This window comes from Drosophila miranda (assembly GCF_003369915.1).
Source record: "Drosophila miranda strain MSH22 chromosome Y unlocalized genomic scaffold, D.miranda_PacBio2.1 Contig_Y2_pilon, whole genome shotgun sequence".
Classification (NCBI taxonomy): domain Eukaryota; kingdom Metazoa; phylum Arthropoda; class Insecta; order Diptera; family Drosophilidae; genus Drosophila; species Drosophila miranda.
The window spans coordinates 27,801,184-27,828,263 of NW_022881614.1; the positions used below are offsets into that span (position 1 = coordinate 27,801,184).

Consider the following 27,080-nt stretch of genomic DNA (forward strand, 5'->3'; position numbering starts at 1 on the left):
TCATTAGTGACTTCGGAAAAGGCTTTAATGCCAAGTTCGCGCGCAAATTCATCCGATGCCGGGTAGTGAAGCCAGTAGGAGAGAACGCGTATGCTCTGGAGGACCTTAACGGCCGTCCCATAGGAGTGTACCACGCCAAAGACCTGAGAATGTAGTGAGGTGTGGGTGTGGCCTACGTTGGGCGCGGCAGAAGAATGCAGGGCACGCCGCGTGTGCTCAATAGTGTTCCGGAATCCGGTGGGCATGCCCACGCGTATGTTGTCCCTCCTGGGACTGACGACATTCTCGTGGTGGTGTTCCAGTCCCACCTCAACGATAGGTGGCCAGGGCTGAGGGCGACGCGCCATCTAGCGGAAGTCCAGGGAGGCTCGATGGTGTATGGGGACATCGGGGGAGCTGGAGCCGTTACTAGGGATATAAGGAAGAGAATAGGATTAGTTATATGTATTAGTAAGGGAAAAAGGGATAAATAGGAGTGAAAATATTAGAAAACGTGGATTGGATTATTTTTGTTTTGGAAATTTTGTGCTTAAAACAGAAAGTTTGAAGTGAGTACAGAAAAAGCGGGCGATAAAATAGGTTGTAATGCAGAAAATTTTACTAACAGCCGGCAAGGAATATAGCCACCAGAACCGGGCCAGAACGTTTCCTGGAGAGGAACACTGGAGTTCGAGAAAGTCGACTGCAGAGAAGAAGACTGCCCAACGTGAACCTGAGTGAGTTCGTTCCAGTTGCGCGTGTGTGAGCCAAGTAGCGCGGGACGTGTGAAGGGGGAGGGTGAAAGAGGACGATTTAGCTGCCAGGGCGATTCTAGCCACACCGCACGATCGTTGCATCGCCTTCCAGTGCGTGCCACACGTTTGGTCTCATTCACCAAGTAAAAACCCCGAAACCCTCTATTCACACACACCCACACGCGCACACGTATACACGGACCTATATAAATTTAGGGCTGACCGGCCACGGCCAGCGATCGCCCGCGTCGTTTGAACTTAAAGGAAAAAAAAACATAATCCGCACTCCACATAATCCGCGTTCCACATTAAATGTTATTTTGTTCTGTGTGTTGTCCTTTATTTAGTATTAGCTTAAACCGTTTAACGTAAAATCTTGGCCATTGAACTAAATATGTAAAAACACCAACACCTTTCACGAACCGAAATCTGCGATCAGCTGTTCAGTGCCAGAAGATTAACCCTTAGTGGGTGACGCGGGGGGTCCCATCAGTCCACCGTATTTGGTCGAGCGATTTGTGGAAAAATTTTGTTTATTGTTTATGTCCCGGGGACCCTTAACAAGAGCTCTTGGTAGGTTAAGTCTCCGTAGGGGCCCGATTTAAATTAACTCCCGTAAAACTGGATCCACTCATCTACACATATTCCATTACGTATGGGTGAGGGTATCCCTGTTGAGTGAACGAAATTTCAGCAGTTATTTCCATGTTTGCCCTTGTGTCGATCGTTTTGGTGTTTCTTTGTGGTTAGTGATAATTTTGAGTATAGCTATTTATTAATAAGAAAGATGAAATTGTCAATTTATAATTATTAAAGCTTGGTTATATACTGAAGCATGATGCAGTAAATTTAAAATAGAGGGAGGACGCGTGGCGTAAGCCATGGATTAGGCCAGCCGTTACCGTTCCAGCAGAGGGTGGCCAAAATGAACGTTGTGTTTGGTCACAGGTAGGGCGGGTGCGCGAAGTGATAACACCCAAGCTTCACCCACTTGATAGCCGTCTGTTTATGATTTTCTTTGTCTTTAGGTTGTTGTTAGTTTTGATGTTCCGAGAAGTAGTATGTCTCCATCTTTGTCTACATTTGGCCGGCAAGGGGAACTACCCAGCCCTGGGGTCGACAGCTAGCCGGCATTGCCCTCTGGGAAACAAGCCAAGTGTAACACAATCTATTAAATTTAATTTTCAACGTTATATAGAAATCCAATAAAAGCAATCCCCTCAACAATGTCCCTTACATTCCATACTCACTTACGTTTTCTTACGTTTTATGTTATTGGCAACATTAATTGTATGGGCCAGACTCATGTGCCGTGAAATCGAGCAGCATTGACCCTCAACATTGCGCGGATTGAGCAACATTTTGCATACCCTGGGGGAAATGGATGATATAGAGTTGCGGAAATGTGTGTCATTCCAGGCTCTAATTAATGCAGAAACTAGATAGCCTCTGTTTTAAACGATATTGTGCAGCTCATCGACTGTCTACAGAGACCAAGAACTGGTACTGGGATCAGAATTTATTTACAAACACCTAATCAAATGCATGAATAGACCAAAAAAAAAAACGCAATCTTATACAAGGTCTTTATTAATTACGTTTGAAAGCAGCTTGGAAAACAGTATCTTTATATAATATTCACGAAATAGGGTATACAAATGCCCACACTCTGGTTGACAAGAAATGAGTCTGCAAATACCAGCAACATTGACGTCACAACCTGCGACTATTGAACACTTTTGTTCAAAACCGTGTTTTATGTCAAAACAAAAAACATGCAAGTACTTAAAAGTAAGTTAATCCTGATCAAAATTGATTCAACAATCATATAAAACTATCTGGGCTAAAATGAAAGATCTATATAGGCTGGGAATATTCTACGGAAGAAAGAATGACCAGGAATTAGTCGTCATAACCGGTTGACAACAATGAGTCCCATTCCATGCACACATATCCTGGGGGAAATGGATGTTATAGAATTGTGAATATGTTTGTCTCCCAAGGCTCCGTAGGTATCAGGATCGAGATAAATACATTCAAGATACTAATAATGTACTTGAATATGTCTAAAGAATATCAATTTGAGAAAAGGTCTTAATAAATCACGTTTGATCTTCATATAAAATTAACGAAATAGGGTGCACAAAGGCCTATACACGCATCATGTCTTCAAATACCAGCAACATTGCGACTGTTTTTTTGTTGAACTATTTTGTTCAAACCTTGTTTTAGCCAAAATACAATAAATTCAAGGATTGAAAACTAGCCAATCTTGAATAAAATTTATTCATCTACGGCATATGTGGGCATGGCTAAATGTGCTATATAGCTAAGAATATTCCACGGAATATCAAAAACGAGGAATTTGTAATTGTAAAAAAAATAAATTGTATATTTACGGTATATTTTTTAAATAAGACGGTATATTTTATCGATAAGTAACACTGCTATAAGAAAAAAATGAAGAGGCGAGTAATAATAAAAAAGGTAAAAATAAGCGTTAAAATGATAATAAATCGTAAAGTACTAAGCGTAATAAGCTTTTTTGGTAAAAATGAATGAAAATGTTAATGCGGTAGGTGTATTATTGAGTAACCAGATACAGATATAAAATATTCTCTTGCCACTCGCAGAAAAAGGTCGCCGTCAAGCGCTCGTCCGTTTCCGTGGATCAGCTGGATCCTGGCCAGCCAAGATACAGTTATGCGGGACGCATGCAGGAGCTGATAGAGGGCTACAATTCCGCGGTCCAGTTGTTGGTGCCCAAGTGGAGCTGGTTCTTCTACCCCGGATATCTCACATACGCTGTCTATTGGCGCTATGCCAAATATTACAAGGGCAAGTTTCATTTAACGCCTATACCGAATCGCCTCTACGAACTGCTCATTAAAAATGAGTTGATCAAGTCGGAGCACCTGGTATTCGCCAGCCAGGATGTGTACGATAGCTATGCCGAGTCGCCAGATGTTAACTTTGTCAACCTGATTATCCGCGGCGGAAGTGGAACGGCAAAGCAGACAACAGGCCACAATGCAACGCCTCAAACGGTCATTAAACAAATTCTGCAAGAGGCTCCACACACAATAGTGGCGCAGATATTGCCCGTAGCCCAGTGTCAAGGTAACCGGATCTATGTCCAGGTACGTTTTGCTTGTTCACCAATAAATTTGAGTAGATAATTTAAAGACCCTTTCTTTTTTTTTCTTTCTTTCTCTGGTAGGAAAACTTCTATAGCAATGTTTTGGACCGGTTTCGCATTCGATCCAACTGCTGGATCAAACTGGAACATTTCGCCGATGAACAACCCATAACCGCCATAGCCACCAAGGCTCATGTGTATATGCTAAGCAATCCCCACGAGCTGCCTGCTGAGGTGACGGAGCTGATCCTAAGCAACTACTTTAATACGCCGCGTCTGCTGCATCGTGGCCACACCTATCGCATCGAGGTGAACGCCAAACTGGTGGGCACTGACGCCTACGCCCATTATTATCTGATATTCGCGTATCTGCGGCACGTCCACTTTCGCTGCATTCATCTTGAGACAAAGGGCAGCGAGTTCGAGCTACAGGCGGTGGTGGCGAAGGGTCTTAGCAATCTGGTGCAAGATCCGCGTGCCCACAACTTCCTGCCACGACAAGTACTGGACAACTTTGCCATCGTTGAGAACTATCCGAGTGGGCTTCGAAAGTCGTACCAGTTGCTGAGATCATCGGTGGACGCGTTTCTGCCCAAGATGTCGGCCTGCTTATCTTCCAAGCACATCTTTCCGGTGTTTCTACTGCAGGGTGAGCGGGGATCTGGCAAAACGAAGCTCATAAATGCCGTTGCCCAGGAGCTCGGCATGCACTTGTATGGAGCAGACTGTGCCGAGATCGTCTCGCAGGTACCTTCGCACACGGAGATGAAGCTGAAGGCGGTCTTCGCCAAAAGTCAAGTCTGTGAGCCGCTTTGATCTGTTTCCATAATTTCGAGGTACGTACAGCCGTTACTAATAGGGCGAGAGAGACTAATCTAATAATATATTCTTTTTCAGATATTTGGCATCGACAACGAAGGCAACGAGGACCTGAGACTGCTGTCGGCCTTCCAAGTCCAGGTTCAAGAGCTGTTCTCTCGCGAACGAAAGCATCCTGTTGTTGTAGTGGCTCTGACCAGCGACAAGCACCTAAAGCCCATGATTCAGAGCATGTTTCTGGAGATAATCAGCATTGAGATGCCAAGCAAAGAAGAGCGATTTGAGATCCTACGGTGGATGCACGCCCGCGAGACCTTCTACGATGTGATATACAATCAGAAGGCAATCGACCGTTTTCCCCTATTCCCGAGAGAAAATCAATCACAGTTCATGTCGAGGCTGTGTCCTAGTTGGCGAGAGACTGTGGGCGTGCTGCAGGAGGTGGCAGCCAAATCACAGGGATTCCTTCTGGGTGACCTGCAATTGCTCTACGACAGCGCCGTTCGCATGAAGAGCCGACAAAGGCTGGGCAGGAGCTCCCTTGACCTATCCCACTTTTCCAAGAACTTGAGCGACATGCAGAGCTCCTTTGCCGATAGTTTGGGTGCGCCAAAGGTGCCGAAAGTCTATTGGTCGGATATTAGCGGTCTGGCCAAACTGAAGGATGAGATTCAGAGCAGCATTGGACTGCCCCTAAAGCACGTTCACCTCATGGGCAAGAACCTACGGCGCTCAGGCATTCTGCTGTACGGGCCACCTGGAACGGGCAAGACCTTGGTAGCCAAGGCCGTGGCCACTGAATGCAACCTGAGCTTCCTTTCTGTGCATGGTCCCGAGCTGCTCAACATGTATGTGGGCCAGAGTGAACAGAATGTGCGCGAGGTCTTTTCCCGTGCTCGGTCCGCGGCCCCTTGTGTGCTCTTCCTCGATGAGCTGGACTCGTTGGCTCCGAATCGAGGTGTGGCGGGTGATTCCGGCGGTGTTATGGACCGCGTTGTGTCTCAGCTTCTGGCTGAGATGGACGGCATGAGTGATGGCGACTCCAGCAAGCCCATTTTTATACTTGCTGCCACCAATCGGCCGGACTTGATTGATCCCGCCCTGCTTCGACCCGGTCGCTTCGATAAACTCTTCTACGTGGGACCCTGCTCTACGGCCGACCACAAAGCAGCCGTGCTGCGAGCACAAACTCAGCGCCTTGCCCTGGACTCTGGCGTCAACATGGATGAGATTGCCGAGCGCCTGAAGAGCGAAATGAGCGGCGCAGACCTATACTCCATCTGCTCGAATGCCTGGCTATCGGCTGTAAGACGCACCATAGACCGGCACCTGAGTGGGATCCTGTCTGAGAAGGAACTCCTGCCTGAGACCGTAATCGTGGAGTCGGAAGACTTCACAAAGTCGTTCAACAAATTTGTGCCTTCGATAAGCAAAACGGATCTGGAGTACTTCAACAACCTTAAGGCATCCTACAGCGTTTAATGGCCTGCCTATAGATCGTTATCTAGGTGTAGCAATTGGTTGTTCTAGATTTTTAAATTATTTTTTTTGAATAAAACTGTTGATAGTTCTACAAGCGAGTATTGGCTCTTTTTCTCCATTCCATGCTCCACTTTGAACCCATTTGAAGTATATAAAAGGTACGTGATAGCATTTAACCTTGGCCTTGCCAAACGAAAGTGGACACAACACCAGTGCCTGATCATCGACTGAAACCCCCCATGTAGTCTGGGAAACTACGTCGTCTGATTCGGTCTTGCCTTCGTTTGTGGAGGAGAGGGTCAGGTGTCCGTTATCAGTTGTTCCCTGGCAGACAGCGCGCTTATCGCTATGTGGGTTTATGGACCCAACCGAGGGGAAGCTGTTGATGCTCGTCTTTAATCTGCGGTGGATTCAGTTTGAATCTGGGCAGTGCGGCGAGAAGTGCTAACAAAAATTGTACACCATTTCCATTCACTTGTTACGTAACTTGACTGCGGACATGGCGTTGGTGTGTGTGGAGGACTTTGAGAAGAAGGCAGCAGGGAAGCTGGAAAAATATGCACTGGACTATTACAGAAGCGGGGCAGGGGAGCAGTTTACACTGGGGCTAAATCGTGAAGCCTTCCGAAGACTACGCCTCCGTCCCAGGTGCCTGAGAGACGTTTCCCGCCTGGACATTAGCTGTTCGATCTTTGGAGAGCAAATGAAATGGCCACTTGGCATTGCACCGACTGCAATGCAGAAAATGGCTCATTCAGATGGCGAAGTGGGCAATGCAAGAGCTGCTGGAAAAGCCGGATCCATATTCATTCTCAGCACCCTCTCGACCTCCTCGACCTCTCGTCGTAAAGGGTATTTTGACTGCAGAGGACGCTGTGCTCGCCAAAGAGTTTGGCTGCGCCGGGATCATCGTGTCCAATCATGGAGCCCGCCAAATAGACACAGTCCCAGCCTCGATAGAGGCCCTTCCCGAAGTGGCGAAGGCTGTGGGCAATGACCTGCTGGTTATGCTGGATGGGGGAATGTTGCAGGGTAATGATATCTTCAAAGCCCTAGCTCTGGGAGCCAAGACTGTCTTTGTCGGTCGCCCTGCTGTCTGGGGTCTAGCGTACAACGGACAGAAGGGTGTTGAGGAAATGTTGGGTGTGCTCAGAAAGGATTTCGAAATTACAATGGCATTGATCGGCTGCCAAACACTGAAAGATATTCAATCGTCGATGGTGGTGCATGAGTCGCTATATTCAAAGCTTTGAGAATGGAAACAAAACCTAGAGCCTTTAATAAAAAGTCCAGAGAAAATTCGGTTTTAAATAATTCACAACTAGAAAGAATAGAAAGAAAAGTATATTTACACATTCGAAAGGATTCAAGGACCTAGCAAATAGCAGTTAATTCGGTTGAGTTTTTGTTCAAATATATTTTCACAACCGATAGCCGATGTATATGAATCGATAAGTAATATTATCGTTGCCTAACCTATCGTTGCGCTCCCATCTCTGTGGTATAAGAAAAATAAAATTAACAAACACAAATTACATTAAAAAAATAACATGCTTAAGGGCTGGTACTGTCAATCCCTTGCCAATCAAGAGGAGGGCGCTGTTAAGGACGAGCCTCATCAGCAGGAGAGCGATGAGGAACAGCCCGCGCGGAACATTGGCCATGCGAACGACAGGGGAGCACCAGCAAGTTCATCTTCAGCGTCTGCAGGAACGGCGAATAATGCGAGTGCCGTAGATTACAAGGATCGTTACAAGAACTTGAAGCGAAAACTGAAGTTTCTCATTTATGTAAGGGATCGGCGAGAGTTTTTCCCACGGAATGTCATTATATTATATTATGTGCCTGCAGGAAAACGAGTACTTTCAGGATTTGCTGCACACGAATCAGCGACGCTTACTAAAGGTGTCTCGAGACCGTACTTTCCTTCTTGATCGTTTGCTGCTGTACGAGCACCCCGCCAAGGACTCAAGTGACAGCGAGGCCACAGACAGCTCCGATTCGGAACAAGCCACGCCATCCACGTCCACAGCAGCTGGAGGCTCGCAGACACCGAAGGAGACCATTCGAAAAAAGTACAAAGAAAAGAGAGCATCCGTTGCAACTGCAACTCCGCCTCACCAGCCTACTGTTGGTGCCACTCGTGGTCGCAGACGCAAAGTATTGACTGGAGCGCTGTCGTCAAACCACGGACAGCAGGCAGCCGGGAAACGGCAGCTGACGGCCACAGTACCTCCTTCTCAACAGCCGCTACTTTCAGCTGTCTCCCTAAGCACAGCTGAGATCACGCGTCAGTTGCAAGAGCGACGTCCGACGCCAATAGAACTTATGAGCCCAGAGTGTACTTCGGCCACTGTTCCCACAACAATGCTCAGCGATGAAAGCCCATCTAAATGGTAAATCTTGAACGATATTTAATTTTTTTCTATGAAATATTTTACTTTTATGCCTTTGCTAGCCATCCCAATGAAAGCTTGCACCATCTGATGGAGGACGACTCACATTCACAAGAGGTAGCCGCTGAAGAGTGCGTTGCAATGGAGTACATCACTTAATATAAAAATACACATTTAGGCAGGCTCCGTTTTTCATTTATTTTTGCGGATTACGTTTTCAGCCAAAACGTTTCGTTTTCGTTTTAAGGTTCTCCAGTTTTGACATATTTTTGCTGCTTGCACCAAAACAGGTTGGGTTAAAATAAAATTATTTATTAAGAAAGCAAAAGTTGAGTTACAAAAAGGTGTCACGTTTATGATAATGCATCAATAAGTCATCTACTTTTTTCCTTTTGGCAATTAAGGGTCGTTTCGTTTCATTTCGTCAACAAAAATGTTTTCGTTTTGAAAACGATTAAATCTTGCGGAATGTGAAACCGGGAGCCCCAATTTATGTGTATTTAAAAGTAAATCGAACAGCTTTTGTGCTTGTGGAAAAGGGAGCCTGGCTGATTGATAGCTATTGATAATTTCTACTAGTTGTCTTCATCTTAATCAATTAAACGTACTAGTACCACATTTTCCCCTCGTATTAAGACCTGTGGCAGGTCCCGTTTTACCTGTACATTCTTTCGTTTCAAGCTCTTCACCTCTACTGTGGGAAGAACTATTCCTAAATCCCTAAGACGAGCACTGCAATCAACAGGCGCTCCACAAAGTTTCTGCTCTCCAAAATTGTATTTGCGCCGCTTCCATGTCTCTGTGCCATTCCTCAAGAGGAGATTCCACTGTTTATCGTAGGCCACCAATTCGCCTTCGACACTGCCACCTATCTCTCGTTCCTTGCGGATTACCACCCGCACGCGGATCTTTGAATTGTTCTCTAGAGCTGGTGCGACTATGCATTTCTTCAACAGTTCTAGGGGGCCCACCGTCGTCTCCATGTATGTAAAAATATTCCGTTGATGTTTCTTGTTTACAGTGCTGACCATTGGCATTTGATGGGGCTCAAAACGACGCTGGGGAGCTTCTTCCAGAACCATCACAGACTTGGAAGTGCAAGGCAAAGAAGACTTTTGGTCTGCTTGGCCAGTTCCCGCCGACGTTCCAAATTTCTGTCTCTTGTTCAGTTGCCATACTCCAAACTTTTTAAGAGCACTCTCGAAAGCGGCTAGATTTTGATACAGCACTTTCGGAGGTACTTCTGTTATTTTATAATTTGGCTCATAGAGCGCTCGCAGTGGGTTAAAGTGTTCGCTGCATACAGGATCTGGGGCTGCTGACACTTCACGTGTTTCCGTATGCGGCTCCATAGCTTCGTTGTCATTCATTTTGTGGCGATTTCTTCTCTTTTTCTCTTTGTTTTGTTCTCTCTCCTTTTACAAATCAAATCACAACAATTCTGCGTGCCGGCTTGATGGCGACTACTCTTATCGATAGACCTGACAGGGATGGAATGCAAAAATGTATAGCCCGGAGCAGCAGATTAATAAAATAAAATGCCTGGACCTGTTTATATCAAAGAAAGGACTTATAGGCATTTTCAAATCTATTCAAATTCTGTATATAATGAACTGGGTGGGAGCTAAGAATGCATTGCACACGATTTCTCCAGCCATCGACATGATCTACACAAAAGAAGCTTTCGTCATCATCTAATCAGTTGAGCTTTAGGCGCAGAGAAATCAACAAGTGTGATAACAAGAAATTACAAAGAGGATGGCATGTAAGTGAAAATTTGGTGAGTCACCAGTTAATCTAGAAATGAGACTTGTTTCCCTGTAGACAGCAGCTCCAGCTGGGACATTAGTCCGAAGACGCTCATCGGAGTAGGCGTTGGCTTGGCAGTGGCGGGTGGGAACGCTGCAGCGGATCAACTTATTTCCAATCAAGTCCTGTGCTTCACTTGACTCGACACCGGGCCGCGAGTACGATTGCGATGTACTTGGTATGTCAATCAATGGAATACGCGATCGCACATTAATGCTACTCGATGAAAATAACACTATGGTGACGGCAAGAGGTTATCCCCATATGAAGTTAATAAAGCCATGGCAAGTCTCGGACAATGGTATCATAATTAGCGCACCAGAAATGCCCGAATTGGAACTTGATTTCAAGAACTTGGAGAGTCCTGGCCAGGATTTGCGTACATCCATTTGGGGTGCCCCCGTTGATGCTAAGCTTTGTGGCGACCGGTTTAACAAGTGGTTCTCTCAGTTCATCTTGGAGAAGAACACCGGATTAAAGCTAGTGCACTATCCGTACCCAAAGCCAGTGAAGATAATTTGTGACGACTTGAAGAACATGCCCTTCATGAGACAAGAGGATTCGGTAGGTACCAACTTAAAGTGTAGATGTAAGATCCTGCTCATTGTGATGTCTTCAGTTGTATCCTCAAATTGCCTAAAGTGTAAGTGAACAAAATACTCGGCACCATTGTGCCATTGCCATTGCAAGAATCTCTTTGCCTCTCTTCCATTTTCAAGAATTCATTAATCTATTTTCATGGCAATATGTAATAATATTCATATTTTTCTGTCAAAAATTATCCGAACAGGGAACTTTTAATGATGGGACGAGCTACATGCTCATGAATCTGTCATCGGTCGACGACCTAAACACTCGAATAATGAATCCAGTGGAACCGCTGCAATTTCGAGGTGGCTTCGAAATAAAATGCGACGAGCACGAGCCCTATGCGGAGGACAATTGGCAATGGGTTCGCATTGGTGATGAGGCCGTTTTTCGTCAAGTAGCTCCGCGCACACTGTGCATTGTACCGAATGTTAATGACAATACAGGAAAGCGGGACGTCGAGGGCGAACCGTTGAAGACTTTGAAAAGGTTATCTACTTACCTTCACCCTCTACATAGTTACATGAAATAACTTACACTCACTCTATTTCTTTAATCAGCTATCGCTCGTTCAACCATAGCTCCCCACTTCTGGGCATACATTTGGGTCTCCGGCAGCCAGGAAAAGTTAAGGCCAATGATGTTGTGTATGTTGGGGAAAAGTAAATCATTCTATAATTTGTATGTAAATAATGAAGGACCCTTAGTGTTATTTAAATGAAAACTGAATTTAAATAAAAAACGACTTATAACAAAAGAAATAGTTGGAATTATTCTGATTTTATGCGGTGGTGCGCTCAGTGAGATTGATCCAGAGAATCATACAGTGTCTGAGATATGGATGATCATCAAGACAGACGTGCTAATCACGAATACTTCATTATACGCGAATGTTATCTTCTGGATCTTCCACTACACTTATCGATAGCCCGCACAGGGATGGATGCACAATCCTATTGCGGGCTTTTAATTAACAAAATAAAAGGATGTTTATTGATTTTGAAATGTAGATTCCACATTTTATTTAAAAAATCCATACATTTAATAAAATGTATCCATTCTCGTACATAAAAATAATTGATTTGGATGAAGCAGGCTTTTCCAGCCTTCGACACGATCTGCAGAAAAGAAGTAATCTAATCAGTTGAGCTTTTGGCGCAGAGAAAGCAACAGGTGTGATAACTAAAAGAAATTTTAAGACGATGGCAAGTAAGTGAAAATAATTTGGCATGTCGACAGTAGACCAAGAAATTAGACTTGCTTCCCTGTAGACAGCAGCTCCAGCTTGGACATTAGTCCGAAGACACTCATCGGAGTGGGCGTTGGCTTGGCAGTGGTGGGAGGGGCGAGCTTTTTTCTCTACCGCCGGTATTTACAATACAGAGATGCTATGCCACAGAAGTGGAGGCGCGTGGGAACGCTGCAGCGAATCAACTTATTTCCGGTCAAATCCAGTGCTCCACTCAACTTGACACCAGGCCTCGAGTACGATTGCGATGTGCTTGGATTGTCATTCGAGGGAATACGCGACCGCACGCTAATGGTGCTCGACGAAAGCAACACGATGGTGACGGCACGGGGCTATCCTCAAATGTTATTGATAAAGTCACGGAATGTCTCGGTCAATGGCCTCATATTCAGCGCCCCGGGAATGCCCGATTTGGAATTTGATTTCGAAAACTTGCAGAGTCCTGGCCAGGATTTGCATACATCCGTTTGGGGCGCACCGGTGGATGCTATGATTTGCGGCGAACGGTTTAACAAGTGGTTCTCTCAGTTCATCTTGAAGACGGAGACCGGACTGAAGCTGGTTCACTACCCTTACCCGAAGGCCGTGAAGATCATCAATCCACGATTGAAGCACATGCCCTATATAAAGCAAGTGGATTCGGTGGGTACCAAACAGTGTTCGTGGGTACAGTCTGTGACTAATATTTATCTGTACAAAATTAACCAAGCAGGGCACCTTCAACGATGCGACAAGCTATATGCTCATGAATCTGTCATCGGTGGCCGATCTAAACACTCGAATTAAGAATCCCGTAGATCCGCTACAATTTCGAGGTAACTTCGAATTGAAAGCTGATGTAGACGAGCCCTATGCGGAGGATCATTGGCAATGGGTTCGCATTGGTGATGAGGCAGTTTTCCGTTCAGTGGCTCCTTGCATGCGTTGCATTCTACCGAATATTAATGTCAACACAGCGGAGCGGGACATCAACGGCGAACCGTTCAAGACTTTGAGAAGGTGGCCTCCTTAAACTCTACACAATCACATGAAATAACTTATAATCACTCTGTTCGGAGCAGAACCCAGCCGATTAGCTGCTTGCCAAATAGCACCTAATTCTTGGCCCTCAGCCGCTTATTTTGTTTTTTACTTATGTCTATGTCACTCATTTGTTTGTTAAAGCGTTGCGCTTGCTTGCCCTGCTAAACGCTCTCTGCCAGCTCGCTCTTCGCTATCTCCGCTTTGCGTCTGCCTACCGACGTCGGCCGAGCGAAGCTGCGCTTAGCGATCGGAGCGGCAATGTAAAGGGCAGGCAAGCCACACTTGCAATTTGGATGTCACGCATTAAAGAACATATCGTAATTTTATTTCTGCGCCGAGTTTTATTTAATTCGAAATAATTAGTCGGCCGATTGGGGATAAAAAACATTATCTCCACATAAAATTTGGTGACCCCGACGTGATCTCTGAGTTGCAGTGTCAATTAATAATCATTCGCGATCGACATTCGTTAGCCCTAGCAAATTTTCGGCGGTTAAGCACAATTCGGTGCTAAAACACACTTACATACACCTACATACACGCATTGCTGGCTATTAATTTCTCTGTCACGACAATTCGGTCAGTGCAGTGCGGTAGGCAGTGCAGCGAACTCACTAATACACACAAGCGGAGTACAAAGCGGAATCGGACAGCTCGCACAGCCGCACAGCTAAAGGCATTAGCTGTAATCCCTTTGCTTTCGGTTCCCACGTTTATACGTATAAAGGGTGTCTTTTTCGGTCGTGCTGAGTGACTCTTTTAAAACCTCAACATGGCAGCACCTGAGCCTACCAATGTCGCGAACGCAGCAATGCCGAGTGATGTAGATATCTACAAGCACAAGGCCGAGTCCATCGCGCGCCAACTAAAGGCCATGGATCGCTTTCTCACCAAGGAAGAGCTTGCCGAGTTAGATGAGGCAGAACTTCAAGCTCGCTTAGAGCAAATCGAGCGAATGAATGCGGATTTCGATGCCGCTCAAACGAGCCTTGAAAGGCTGGATTTCCTGCAGTTAGCCCATGATGCCCGACTGGACTTTTCGAATGTTTATGTGAAGGTTAGGTCCAGGCTGTCGCGGGAGTTGATGGCTGCTCGCACGGTAAAAGTCGACAATGGTGCACAAAGACCATCGTATACCAATCATCGAAAAATTCCAATATCTTCGTGGATGTCTAGATGGTGCTGCGCTGGATACGATTCGTTCCTTGGAACTTTCTAAGGAGAATTACGACAAGGCGTTGAATTTGCTAATGTTGCGATTCCGTAATAAACTGTTACATTTTCAGGCACACGTCAAGGCTATTTTCGGGCTGCAAGGGGTGGTGAAGGGCTCAGCTATCGGCTTGCGCGCGCTCAGCGACAAAATCAATTCGCACTTGCGTGCACTTCAGACCTTGGCGACCCCGCAGGAGATTTCGGATGGGTTGCTGATTTTCATCATAGGCACGAAACTGGACCACAAAACAAAGGAGAAATGGGAAGAGAACTTGCCGACGTCAGGATTGCCTCGGTGGTCAAGCATGGCCTCATTTTTGGAAGCGAGATGTCGGATGCTGGAGAATTTGGGATCAGCCATGGCAACAAGTCCTAGTCAACAGGTGGGAGAAGACAAACCTGTCACCCTTATCACCTCCAGTAACGACCATCCTAACCCCATATGTAACCATTGCAATTCCTCCGAGCATTACATATCTAGATGTCAGGCATTCCTGAATCTCTCTGCGTTTGAACGATACAAAGAAGCAAAGAAGAGCCGCGTTTGTGGTTGAACTGCCTCAACAAAGGCCATGAATTGCAGAGGTGCAGGTCAGGACTTTGCAGGCATTGCCAGGCCAAACATCACACGCTACTCCACATTCCATCGGCAACTGGTGCTTCATCTTCCTATTCACCGGCCGAGGAATCGATCCAGCAAGCGGCCGCGACTGTGCTTCTAGCAAGCGGGTGTTCTAGCCCTCCCCCCTCGATCCAGAAATCTCATCCTAGCCAGAACGTGTTGCTACCTACTGCCCTCGTCCATGTAACAGATCGTTATGGAGCACTTATCCCATGTCGTGCCATTTTGGATTCTGCATCACAGGCAAACTTTGTAACATCTAGACTTGCTGATCAGTTGCAGTTGGATCATCGCTCGTCTTATGTTCACATCTCTGGAATCGGAGATTCCATTCTACCTTCGAGCAAGTCTGTACATATAGTTGTACAATCCCAGGACGCAAGCTATCGAGCTTCCTTCGCTGCAATTGTCACCAACTCAATTACGGAAATGCAGCCTAACTTCGGCGTAGACGCAAAGGATTGGCCAATGCCGAATAATCTAAAACTAGCTGATCCTAATTTCTCCAAGCCCCAACGTATCGATCTGTTGATAGGTTCTGGTTTGTTCTTCGATTTAATGTGCGTCGGACAGATTCGACTCTCAGCCCAATTGCCAACATTGCAGGAGACAAAACTTGGTTGGATAGTATCAGGAAGCATTGATAGCTCGGAGAATAAGCGTGCAGCTTTAACCGCTTTTGCAAATTCCTCGTGCATCTCTATTGACGATTTTCGACCCACAACGCTGGAGTACCAAAACTTAGAGCAGCAATGCAGGAAGCAGCTGCTCGAGTGCCAGGTGCAAGTGGAAAAACTGCGATCGGAGAATCAGGAACTGCAGCGCGAACTTTTCCATATATTAAAAACCTACATATCCACGCTAAATGAAATTCAACTTTCAACAATTTCTACATTGCCAAATTTCCTGCCATTCTATACAATTACAGAGGTTCCCGATGATCAAGACGTAGTCACGACAAGCCGCCTTCGTAAAGAAGCGCCGATTGCTGCGTTCGACGATCATCCCAGCGTAGCCGCCAGCTGCGCCCAAGCAAGCATCTTCAAGAGGGCCGTTGGAAAAATAGCGGTTCTGCCCCTTCAGGATGGATCTGTTGAAAGCCTTTGCCTTCCAACGGGGGGTGAATGTTCGGAGCAGAACCCAGCCGATTAGCTGCTTGCCAAATAGCACCTAATTCTTGGCCCTCAGCCGCTTATTTTGTTTGTTACTTATGTCTATGTCACTCATTTGTTTGTTAAAGCGTTGCGCTTGCTTGCCCTGCTAAACGCTCTCTGCCAGCTCGCTCTTCGCTATCTCCGCTTTGCGTCTGCCTACCGACGTCGGCCGAGCGAAGCTGCGCTTAGCGATCGGAGCGGCAATGTAAAGGGCAGGCAAGCCACACTTGCAATTTGGATGTCACGCATTAAAGAACATATCGTAATTTTATTTCTGCGCCGAGTTTTATTTAATTCGAAATAATTAGTCGGCCGATTGGGGATAAAAAACATTATCTCCACACACTCCATTTCTTTTATCAGCTTTTGTCTGTTCAACTATAGCTCCCCAGAACTGGGCATAAAGCCAATGATGTTGTGTATGTTGAGGACAAGTAAATCAGTCTTTGAACATTTCTTCTGCTTATCGTATAATTATTCATGTATACACTCATGTTTATTAAAAAGAACATATGTAGATAATGAAAGTAACTCATGTGTTTTATATGCAAATATACATCCGTTCCGGTAGAGACCCATAACAATTAAAACATTATCGTTGGCCGTGCACTAAACGCACGTCTGCCAGGCGAGACCGCCGCAGAACATGCTCACAATAACATAGATTATAAATATCATCACTATCCCAACAACAACATAGACACGAATCTTCTTCCAAAACATATGCCGCGCCAAGTTTCTTGATGCCTTGCGGAATGCAACCGACTGTGAATAAAGGAATGAATGCGGTTAGAGGAGATTTATTTATGTTGGAATTAACTTACGTTATTGCTCAAGTTTTCTGTTTTATTGACGAGCAGCTCCAATTTTTCACCACGATCACGTAGACTGTCTGTAAGAAGCATACAACACGATACGGAGCATGAACATTACTGTAATAACTATCTTCCTCAAAATGCTCACCAATATTCTTAACCATGATGTCTTTCAGTTCGTCAATCTGGCCATGGACGCGAGAAATATTATCAACAGCACTCGACTGGCTAAAGTAGACCATCTGCTGGGCCAGTACTTTCGAGAACTCCGTGTTCATGGCATAGGCGATTGCCGTGGCCACCTGCAGCCCATAGGTCTGTATGAATTTTTGCTTGATATCCGCCAGAAAAAAGAAAGCTCGCGATTTTTCAAACTCCTAAAAGTAGAGATAATTAATTAGCAATATGTATTTAGGGCCGCCACAGTTCATTCAACCCACATTGTCGGTTATGCACATGTAAACCAGCTTGTTGTCGCATGAGTAGTGAATTAGATAGTCGCCGTGGGTGTAAGTCATCTTGTGGTTGTGCACACCAATCCGACCAATAATGTGCTCCGTCACTTCGGCAAAGTTTCCAACGCACTCCGCAAACTTGGCTAGCACCGTGGTGCCGCGCGAGATGACGCTATACAATATCGGCATTATGTGGTATCGGCTTTTTTATTTAGGGTGCGGTTGTACGCAAGTCTCCGGTCAATTGCACTTTTTCGCTCTTGCGGATGGGCTTATCAATGAAACAGCAAAAGGCTTCTCTTCTTACTGATGACGTGCTCAGAGCTCAGACCCTGCAAGATAATGCAACACACTAAGAATAAGCGAATATGAATAAAAAAGTGCATTCATGTGTTGTAGATGCACATATGTATGTACATATGTACATACATGCGTGTATATATTAAATAAGTCATCAATACATGTTTTGTTTATCCAATTATAGATGCTCAAAGTTTCCAAGCACACATCAGATCACATTTTTATGATGTCTGCTCTTTATATAGACTCCTAAATATTGCTAGCACACTTTAAAACGATCAGATCCAGGGAATTCGTCTTTTTTTTTAACAAAGAAAGTAGCAACAATTGCTGACGCCTCGGATGCACCTATCGATGACACTAACTATCGCTCGCTTCGATTTCCTTGACAAACATCGTTGGACAAGTTTGGTCACACTATGTACATTTTGCTTGCTTTTAATTAAATAAATTTCTGAAAAATTAGGTCTTGGCTTAGATTGTTGTATAGACTTGAATGCGATCAATTTTTCTCATCATTCCAGACAGTTGTTTTGTATTTTAAAGTTTTCCAACTGTGAGGATCATTTGGTGACCGATTCAAAAGTAATTCCCTCCTAAAACAGATAAAGTTTTAAATCCGATTTTCATTTCAAACAACTTCGTGCGTGCTCACCACTCGGTTCTGACAATCCGAAGGGGACGCCATATTGAAATTTTTTGCTGTAAAAAAAAATATTTTCGCTGTGGGAATCGGATTGTGCTTCAATGAAAAAACTAATCATTTTCAATAGCAGCCAAAATTTGCAAGATCTTTTGCCCGGGACGCAATTAAAAAGCACTCGATAGTGTTGCGTTTGTGTTTTTTCAAAGAACTTAATTGCCGCGCCGCTTTGTTGTTATTGCGTTGTGGTGCTGCCTGTCTGCCGCGCGGACGCTTCTGTACAGAAGTACATAATTTTGGCAATACATTTTTTTGCACGTTGGACTCCGTAGCGCCGCAATATGAGCAGCACTCCAAACAGCGAGGTGCTGCTGGTGCCGGCCGCGACGCCCTTGCCACTGGCCAAACTTGATGTGGACTTCTCAGGTAAGAAAGCGATAAGCCGATTCTTTGGGACTTCAATGCTAATGCTCAGACCGTGTTCGTGGCTCGTGTTTTAACAGGTTCGAACTATGCGATGCACTCGAGCCTTTCTGACGAGGAGCGTCGCTACTATCTTAAAGCGTACCCAACCGTCGATGTGATCAACCAGCGAAAAGTCCACTGCACTGTATGCAAACTGCACATGGGAACGGCCCCTGGTTCGGAGGGCAGCATCAAGATGCACCCCATTCTGCGCGTGACGCACTGCGTCAAGTGCCACGATTTTTACAACAGCGGAGAGTTCTCCAAGGGTGAGGATGGCTCGGAGCTCTACTGCCGCTGGTGTGGCCAGGGCGGCGAGGTCTATTGCTGCTCCACATGTCCGTATGTTTTCTGCAAGTCTTGCATCGTCAAGAATCTGTCGCGCGGCGTCATTATGGACATTGAACAGAACGAGAACTGGAACTGCTTCAACTGCACACCAAAGATCCTATGGCCTCTGCGCGCCCAGCACTGGGCTCTAGTCAACTACATCCAAACACAAAAGCGGTGGGTACTGTGACCATGGATTTTTCCTCCCATCGAATAGTGACGTTTCAATACCTTTTATGTTTGCAGCGGCCTGCAGAGCCTGAAACTGCCCGAAGTGGAGGCGCGCCGCCAGATGATGAAGGACAACAGTACGTGCTGCCGTCTGGCCAAGGCCAAGGCAAACAGCCTTTCCGATTCCGCGGAGAGCCTTGAATCAATTGCTTCGAAGCGCAGCCACACCAGTTCCGTGAGCTCTGCTAAAAAGGGCCTGGCGCCAAAGCAGCAAGGTCCACCTACTAAGCGACCCAAGACGTCAAACGACGAAGTCGTCTGCACTCCCGATTTGCTGAGCATGCTGGAGCCCGACTGTCAGATCTCCATGAGCCCAAAGGCGTCAACTCGTCTCCCGGCCCCACCGGCTAATATAACAACCACCACGCCACGGATTGTTACCGTACAGCAAAACTATACAGGACCCAGTCCCAGTCCCAGCAACAATGGTATATCTTCTACTCTGACCAGCCTGCCGCCCCCGCTGGTGCTGAGTGGCTCGGGCGTTCGGTACCGCCAAAATTCACCAGCCAGTGTTGTGCGTCGAACCGTGGTGCCCAATAGCGTTCGGAGCACTGGGCCCGTCTTCCACACCATCAACGGATTCCGCGTCGATCTGAATAGCGCCGCCCAGCAGGACTCGTACCGCCTGCCCAATGGACGGCTCATCCAGGTCAAGCGCCAGATGCCACCCGGCAGTCAGCCTGCAACCGCTTTAACGCCCCCCACTCCGATGTCTGTGGGTCCGATGGGTCAGGTCCTAATTCGACACCGTTCTCTTGCAACCGCTCCGACGACCATTCGCCAAGTGCCCAGCACAAACCCTAGCCCAGTCGGCACACCGTCAGCCATGGCATCTAACATGGGCAGCAATATGGGAATCTACAATCCGCAGATCAACCAACAGCAGCGAGCTCCGCAAGTTGTGCGCCTGGGAAATGTTAGTCAGACAAGTGCAAGTGCCAGTGCCAGTGGCGGGTCTTTACCGGTGCAGTCGAACGCTAATGGGGGAGCAGGGACAATGATATCTACGGTGCAACCGAACAAGGGCCCTGCATTGATGCGCCATGTGTTTCCCAATAGCGCCATTGGACAGGCGCGTGCTCAGCTGCAGGAGCAGATATTCAATGCCATGGACATATGCACTCATCTTACTGGGAAAGTGGTCTCTCTGACCCATTCGAATGCCTATAATCAGGCGCGCAGCTATATGGATCTAAAGGAGCTGTACATTCATATGTCCTATTTGATGACCTATGCCATCGGACGCTTCAAACATATGCAGGAGAAGTGCCTGGTCGATATGCGTGAAATGGGCTTCAAGAACGATGCCAACAGCCTGGAGAACGGCCAATTGGCTGCCGGTAAGTCTCTACCAAGTAATTTCTTAGATGTAAGCCACCGTTCGGTAGCCACCTGGCTCCAAATATTCTTATAATGTAAGAAGATGGGGGACGAGAGTATCTCTATTATTGTCTTTGGAGAATATTTTCGACACATGGACGGGCGTTGTCAGTTGTTCATTGTTCGTTCGTTCGTGCTCTTGCTGAATGGCAATGGGAGGATAGAGAGAGGCGGCACGGCTGCATGTATGTAAGTATCCTGTGATCCACTGATTGTCTGTTTAGGGAAAACTGCAAGTTCCATTTCCTTGGCTCCTTAGCTTGGTCCATGTGTTTGCAAAATACTATCCAAAGAGGCAATGGAATAGAACCCAGAAGCAGTTTTTCCCTAAACGTTAATCTCTCGCTATCACTTTTTGTGTGCTTCCAGCCGTCGACTATGTCTGCTTTGGCCAAATCGACGATGTGGATCTCTTCAACACAGGTTGCAACAGCTTCCACAACCAAGTGTATGAATACCGCAAGAGTCTGCATGCGAATCTCAAGGAGGGAGAAGACTGCGAGCCATTGCCGCCTCTAATGCCGCTGGGAGTACGAGCCGAGGGCGATCCCATTGCCGACGAAGACCCAGAAAAGGAGAACGAGAATGCAAGTTCATTCGAGTCGGTGCCCAAAAAAGATAATGACAACGATGCTAGCCGATAGCTACGAGTTTGATGATGAGCCAGACGACTTGGATGATGATTTGGACGATGACAATGATGACCTGGACAGCGAGGACCTCGCCGAACTGGGCACTGAGGAGAGCATGAACCGCAACGAACAGGCTCATGCCTACGATCGCAAGCTGACGAGACTGCTGCGCGAGTATCCGTCGATCTGGTGCACCCATCACCCGGACTACGGCAAAATGGATGTCACACGCAAGCAGTGGCGCGTCATAGCTAGTCACTTTCCGCGCGGCGACGACATTAAGCTTCGCTGGAAGAACGTGCGCAAACGCTATGTGCGCATCGAGCGCCGCTACCGTCAGGGGCCAAAGGCTACTTTGACAAGGCCACCAACTATCTGGCCAACAGAGACCTGCCACGAAGCCAGTGGCTGGAGGTGGACTGTGGCGAAGACGATGGGGATGGCTTTGAGCGCAAGCAACTGGACGTCATTGAAAACACCATGGACAAGGATCACGGAACAAGGCAGACGAAGCAGGCGGATATGCGGAAGCCGGTGAGGGCGAGACAAGTGCCCGTGCAGGATATTGACATGCGCATCATTAACTTTGCCAAGAGCCATCCCGTACTGTGGCGCAAGTCGGCTGATCCCGAGTTCAATAGCATTGACGAGCAGACGCGGAAGTCGCTGTGGCTCAATTTTTGTAAATTGGCAACCAGTAAGTAGTCCTCTAGGAGGACATCGTTGATTAGTTCTCGTTTAATCAATTGTTTTCCCCCTTTTCCAGACTATCCATGCGATTACCTGGTAGGGCGCTGGCAGCAGATGTACGAAATGTTCAAGACCTTCCGCCTCAGGACCATCAAGGACGAAAGATTGCATGCCAACCTACAGCTAAAGTATTCCAAATATTTGGCCAGCTTGTTCTTTCTCTATAAAATTGATGAGCAGGACTTGCGCGATGAGTTTGAGCCGCAGCAGGATTGTGTACAGAATGGGAATAAGTCCGACAGCAAACTAAAGGACATGGCCGACGACGTTCAGTTTGCTCAGCAACTGGTGCTGGCCATGCGCGCCTACCCCACTCTGTGGAATCCACGTCACGCGGACTTCAATGATGTGACTGCACGGGAGCGCCTCTGGCCTGAGGTGGCCCGGCGCCTTCCACCCTTCAAGCGAGATGCTCAGACGTGCTAGCAGCGCTGGCAAATGGCCAAATTTGCCTATGAATGCTACTGGCGCGAACTGAATCGACAGCCGCATCCCAATGAAAAGACTCTTCAAAAACTGCGCTTAAACTTCCCTCTAGAGGAGATGCGCTTCCTCAACATTTAATTCCAGTGTCATTCCAGCCAATCTAAACATAGTTCATGTATAACCAACCGAAACCAAGATCGAATAAAAAATTTTCCATCCTCTGTTTAAATACGACCCTCAATGAGTTCTTAGCTTACAAAAAACTGATCAAGTATCATTTCTATGTGTTTTGCTAATTTTGATTGTCTCTTGCAGATAAACAAGCCAGCGATGACGAGGATAACGAGATCGAGATTGTGGAGCCCAAGACGGATACCATTACCATTGATTCGGACAACGAAGACGATGGGTGCTCGGACTCGAACAGCAAGAAGAGCATAAAGATAACTTCTGTTGCGTCTCAGGCTCCAAAAGCGGAAACTCCGAAGAACCAAGTCGCGGAATTGCCGCCGAGTGAGGCCGATATAGCCGCCTTTAGTTCAACCATCTTGGCCAGTCTTCTCGAAGTGGACATCACCGAGGGCACTGCCGAGCCCAAGTCCGTTTCACCAGGACACAAAAAGCAGCCTCGCAAAAAGACAACGAACAAGCCGAATCCAGCACTGCTTCAATTAGAGCGCCAGCGCATGGAGGAGATCAAGCACACCGATGCCAAGTTGAAAATGAAAGTCAGGGTCAAGTTGCGACGAGCCGAGGACGAGTTTGGGGTCGCGCGTAAATGGGCTAAGAACTGCGATAAGGACAAGATTGGGAGTAAAGCTCACCAGACAAAGACCGATGCTCAAAAAACGCCAGCCGACGGACAAACCCAACTCTGCAGCAAGGGGCAGTCCAGCCCGAATAAACAAGAAGCAGACAAAGAAACGGAAAAGGCGGAGAATGACAAAGCAGAGGTCCCGAGGGAAAAGATTGCAGATGATGATCACCAAAAGTTAGAAGAAGCGGGAGACAAGCAGCAAAAGGAAGCTCAAACCGAGCCTGAAACGGAAGCTCAAACCGAGCCTGAAGCTGTAGCAACAGCTGTTGATCAGGTGGACGAAAAGGAATTCTTAAGTATTAATCCAGTTGTACGTGAAGACTTGGAAATCCTAGAGCCCGAAGCCGAAGTTCTGAAGGAGAAATGTTCGGATAAAGAAACATCTAAGTTAAATGAAGCAATGGACACTTCCACAGAAAGCCTCGCTGCTAAGCCGCTGGAAAGAGTGGACATAGACATCCCCAGTGAAAAAACTGATGCAGTAGATGAAGCAAACGATGTGGATGATATGGGACTAAAAGACCTTTGCAATCCCAGTCCCATAGTACCTACAGCGGAAGCGGATAGCAATCTTGAAATTGTAGCTCCAGAAACTGACACAGAAACTTCGGTGATGCCATCGCGTGAACCCATCCCAAAAGAAAATCAAATCGGGGAGGTCTGCAAGTCGCCACGTGAATCTGAACCACTGACTGAGAACGGAGCGGTTCCTTCTAAATCCACTGTTACCTTGACGGTTGACAACGCCGAAGCATATTTGGCAGGCTTACACGAAAATGTCGATTTGAAAGTCACGACTTCGGAGGAGTCTACTTCAGATGCGACTACCACCCGGCAACTCCTCGGCTAGTTTGTGGTGATCATTCGAGGTCCCGACGACAACTTTACGTAAGACCTCGACACCCTGTATTTCAATATCACATTGGTAGTTTATGCATATGTATATAGATCCAATGAGATACAAGAAAACAGCCAATCATTTGTTTAGTAACTTTAATTTTGGTTTAAATTGAATTTAACTTGTTTTACGAATCGTATTTGGCGATTCGATATAACATACATAATCACATATTTCTAAATTTTTGTTCATATTTTTTGATTTATGATTCACAACTGTACAAACTGAATGAGTTAATTATAATGTTATTGCAAGTTCATGGGAAATTACTCCAATTAATGCAAAGTAGTTTGGCGCCCAGAAAATGTCTTTATTTAAAGTGCTATTGGTAGCATATATAGATCTAATATTTTCACACCAGAATCGGTATAATGTTTGGGATTACCTTTTCATTCTGTACACAAATGTTCATGATAGGATAGTGTTATGTATTGCATTTAATCATTCATTGTTATATTCCCGAAATGCTAACGCAGTTCGGCATCGATCTAAAGATGGTCTGAAATGGTACGAGTATCTGGGACTGCTCCATTTATAAAATTTAAAAGTAAATTTTGCAATCAGAAACTGATCAAGAAAGCAAGCCAGTAGAAAATATTTAGTACTTAGGATATTAATTGATATTGATGAAATAAATAATAAATAAAATAATTAATAAAAATAAATACTTAAACATCTAGTGTAGTCTACATTTGTTTTATTTGATTCAACAAATCGGAAGCTTAGAACGGAGGAGTACATTTACATATATTTATGTGATACACCTTATATGCAATACATTTTTAAATGATATGGATTAATGGAGCTTCTGCACACGCAAATTACATTCGATTAGATCAATTAGATCTGACAGAAGAATATTACATCGGATGGGAATAACAAAAACTCAATATACGTTGCGATCTTCAATGTAACCGGGTATAAAATAATACAAGCACTATATCTATGAGTTGATTGGTTTGTTGGGGTTAATATATCACTTTTCTTATATGTGGACATATCAGATGTGCTAGAGTATTCTGTTAATTATAATTTCAGGAACATAAAGTGGGTTCTTGTGAGTAATAACAAATTGTGCGGCGTGTATAAATAATAATGAAGTATTTCTGGGTCTTTAAAAAGTAGGGGCAAGAAGAACATCTGTCATTCAAGCCTGTCTTGGGCGCTTCTATTACTAACAATTTGGGCGTTTGTGCAATCGCATGTGGTTGAAGTAACGACCTGGCGGCGGGCACCTAATCTTGTAGTCGGACACATAGTTCCATGCCTCCACCATGGTGTCGTCCTTTACCTGATGCTGCGTAATGCTGCCCTTGAAGGCGCACAGATGCTTTGAGTTGGCAAAACTGAAGAGCGGGTGATGATGTCGCGTGATATGCGGCGACTTCACAAGGAATGTGTAACGATCGTGATAGTCCAGAGTATCATTGTACAGCGGAACGGAGCCGCCGAGCAGAAAGTGCAGCAGATTGGGGACATTTACAAAGGTGTCGTCGTCGCACTTGAGGAAGTAGGCGGTACTATTGGCACAACTTCGGCTTATGTGCTTCAAGGCCATCACCGACTTGAGTGTTAGATTGTTGTAGCTATCTACAAAGCTCATCTGAATAATGTCGTTGTACTTATCCGCCTCGCTGTGAACTCGAGATAACGTTTCGTTACCCACAAGGGATTCGTACTTGCTGCGACGCACAATAAACACAATTCGTACGGAAGCAGACAATGAATCACCTTCACCGCTTAGGTACTCAGCATAATGTTTCAGGCGCGCCGTCATCGGTGGCAAGTAGTTTCCCTTGAAATGACCATGCAACTTCACAAAGGCTCCGTAGTTAAACTCCGAAGTGTTTCCCCAGGACTCTCGTATTGTCTGTCGTTGGATAAAGTTGCCTAAGCTAGTGCAAACGGCGATTATCAGGAAGGTTTTGTTCCGACAAAATTCCCGCGGCACAATCAGTGCTGTCTCCTGCACAGGGTCTATGTAATCGCCTATGCTCCGGGAGGTCTCCAGTGTCCAGTCCGGTAAACCCACTGGCAACGGAATATAAAACGAAAAGACGAAGATCAATACAATAGCAACAGCATCCTGAGCGGCTTCTCTTACCTCGACGCTTATGCCCATCCATGTACATCAATGGCAGGTAGACAAGTAGCAGAAGGAAAATAAATAATGCCATTAGGGTGTAGCATCCAAACCGACGCAAAATTCTTGGCAGAGGCAAGCGCGTTCGCCGCTGCAGCTTCATGGTTCCCCGCAGCTTGATCCTGGGCTGCCTTGCAGCTGTCTCTTCATCGGAGACAGATGCCGTCGACCCAGAGCTGGCGGACGAGTCCGCCAGCAGAGCACACTGCTCCTCATTCCCAGTGCCTGCGTTGTTCATTTGATCTTTATGTTCTGCAATCTCACTGTGGACGGCGTTCGTTTTGTTTGCATTTCAGGTATTGCCAAGCATCTTTTTAATGCCAACTGATAATCCAAGCAGCAGCAGCAGAAGCAGTGTGATTGCACTGATTATAGAAAATGAACAGAAGTGGAGTATTTGAATTATTTATAAGCGGTTCACAGACAACAGCAACAATCACATCACCTTAAAAACTGATAAAAGCTGCTATCCAGCTGATTACGTCCCTCGTGACTATCGATACACGTGAAATGTAAAGCATACACACGCTACCTACAATACATATGCCTTCATTCAAATCTA

At 46.0% G+C, this 27,080-nt stretch overlaps 7 protein-coding genes and 2 pseudogenes across 11 annotated transcripts; 6 read left to right on the forward strand and 3 right to left on the reverse strand.

The window, feature by feature from the left end:
• The first annotated feature begins 3,216 nt into the window (after positions 1-3,216).
• LOC117192567 lies at positions 3,217-6,208 on the forward strand (annotated as a pseudogene).
• A 70-nt stretch (positions 6,209-6,278) lies between these two features.
• On the forward strand, positions 6,279-7,607 carry LOC117192593 (annotated as a pseudogene).
• Positions 7,608-7,672: 65 nt separating this feature from the next.
• Positions 7,673-9,185, forward strand: LOC117192575. Its single transcript, XM_033397294.1, has 3 exons — positions 7,673-7,964; positions 8,026-8,570; positions 8,633-9,185. The coding sequence occupies exons 1-3, from the start codon at positions 7,725-7,727 to the stop codon at positions 8,727-8,729; spliced, it is 882 nt and encodes a 293-aa protein (XP_033253185.1). The 5' UTR covers positions 7,673-7,724; the 3' UTR covers positions 8,730-9,185.
• LOC117192576 (U7 snRNA-associated Sm-like protein LSm11) lies at positions 8,867-10,225 on the reverse strand. The gene has a single exon (XM_033397295.1). The coding sequence runs from the start codon at positions 9,938-9,940 to the stop codon at positions 9,161-9,163; it is 780 nt and encodes a 259-aa protein (XP_033253186.1). The 5' UTR covers positions 9,941-10,225; the 3' UTR covers positions 8,867-9,160.
• On the forward strand, positions 10,179-11,688 carry LOC117193913 (mitochondrial amidoxime-reducing component 1-like). The gene is made up of 4 exons (XM_033398584.1): positions 10,179-10,187; positions 10,443-10,943; positions 11,170-11,456; positions 11,528-11,688. The coding sequence occupies exons 1-4, from the start codon at positions 10,179-10,181 to the stop codon at positions 11,631-11,633; spliced, it is 903 nt and encodes a 300-aa protein (XP_033254475.1). The 3' UTR covers positions 11,634-11,688.
• A 350-nt stretch (positions 11,689-12,038) lies between these two features.
• LOC117192574 (mitochondrial amidoxime-reducing component 1-like) lies at positions 12,039-13,231 on the forward strand. The gene is made up of 3 exons (XM_033397293.1): positions 12,039-12,176; positions 12,239-12,858; positions 12,929-13,231. Exons 1-3 carry the CDS (start codon positions 12,170-12,172, stop codon positions 13,226-13,228), a joined length of 927 nt encoding a protein of 308 aa, XP_033253184.1. The 5' UTR covers positions 12,039-12,169; the 3' UTR covers positions 13,229-13,231.
• A 3,452-nt stretch (positions 13,232-16,683) lies between these two features.
• Positions 16,684-18,153, reverse strand: LOC108158496 (vesicle-associated membrane protein 7). 4 transcript variants are annotated; one of them, XM_017290810.2, is made up of 5 exons: positions 17,962-18,153; positions 17,486-17,832; positions 17,194-17,422; positions 17,055-17,122; positions 16,684-16,995 (listed from the first exon to the last, which is right to left on the reverse strand). In XM_017290810.2, the coding sequence occupies exons 2-5, from the start codon at positions 17,687-17,689 to the stop codon at positions 16,840-16,842; spliced, it is 657 nt and encodes a 218-aa protein (XP_017146299.2). In that variant the 5' UTR covers positions 17,690-17,832; positions 17,962-18,153; the 3' UTR covers positions 16,684-16,839. The 4 variants fall into 4 exon arrangements, with proteins under 4 accessions (XP_017146299.2, XP_033253187.1, XP_017146298.2 ...); XM_033397296.1 differs by having other exon boundaries at positions 17,486-17,852; XM_017290809.2 differs by having other exon boundaries at positions 17,930-18,153.
• A 122-nt stretch (positions 18,154-18,275) lies between these two features.
• Positions 18,276-25,024, forward strand: LOC117192566. 2 transcript variants are annotated; one of them, XM_033397280.1, is made up of 4 exons: positions 18,276-18,869; positions 18,947-19,415; positions 19,485-20,812; positions 21,222-21,597. In XM_033397280.1, exons 1-4 carry the CDS (start codon positions 18,785-18,787, stop codon positions 21,494-21,496), a joined length of 2,157 nt encoding a protein of 718 aa, XP_033253171.1. In that variant the 5' UTR covers positions 18,276-18,784; the 3' UTR covers positions 21,497-21,597. The 2 variants fall into 2 exon arrangements, with proteins under 2 accessions (XP_033253171.1, XP_033253170.1); XM_033397279.1 differs by lacking the exon at positions 21,222-21,597 and adding an exon at positions 22,976-25,024 and having other exon boundaries at positions 18,277-18,869.
• A 31-nt stretch (positions 25,025-25,055) lies between these two features.
• On the reverse strand, positions 25,056-27,072 carry LOC108158497. Its single transcript, XM_033397285.1, has 2 exons — positions 26,480-27,072; positions 25,056-26,406 (listed from the first exon to the last, which is right to left on the reverse strand). Exons 1-2 carry the CDS (start codon positions 26,754-26,756, stop codon positions 25,550-25,552), a joined length of 1,134 nt encoding a protein of 377 aa, XP_033253176.1. The 5' UTR covers positions 26,757-27,072; the 3' UTR covers positions 25,056-25,549.
• Between the last annotated feature and the right edge of the window lie 8 nt (positions 27,073-27,080).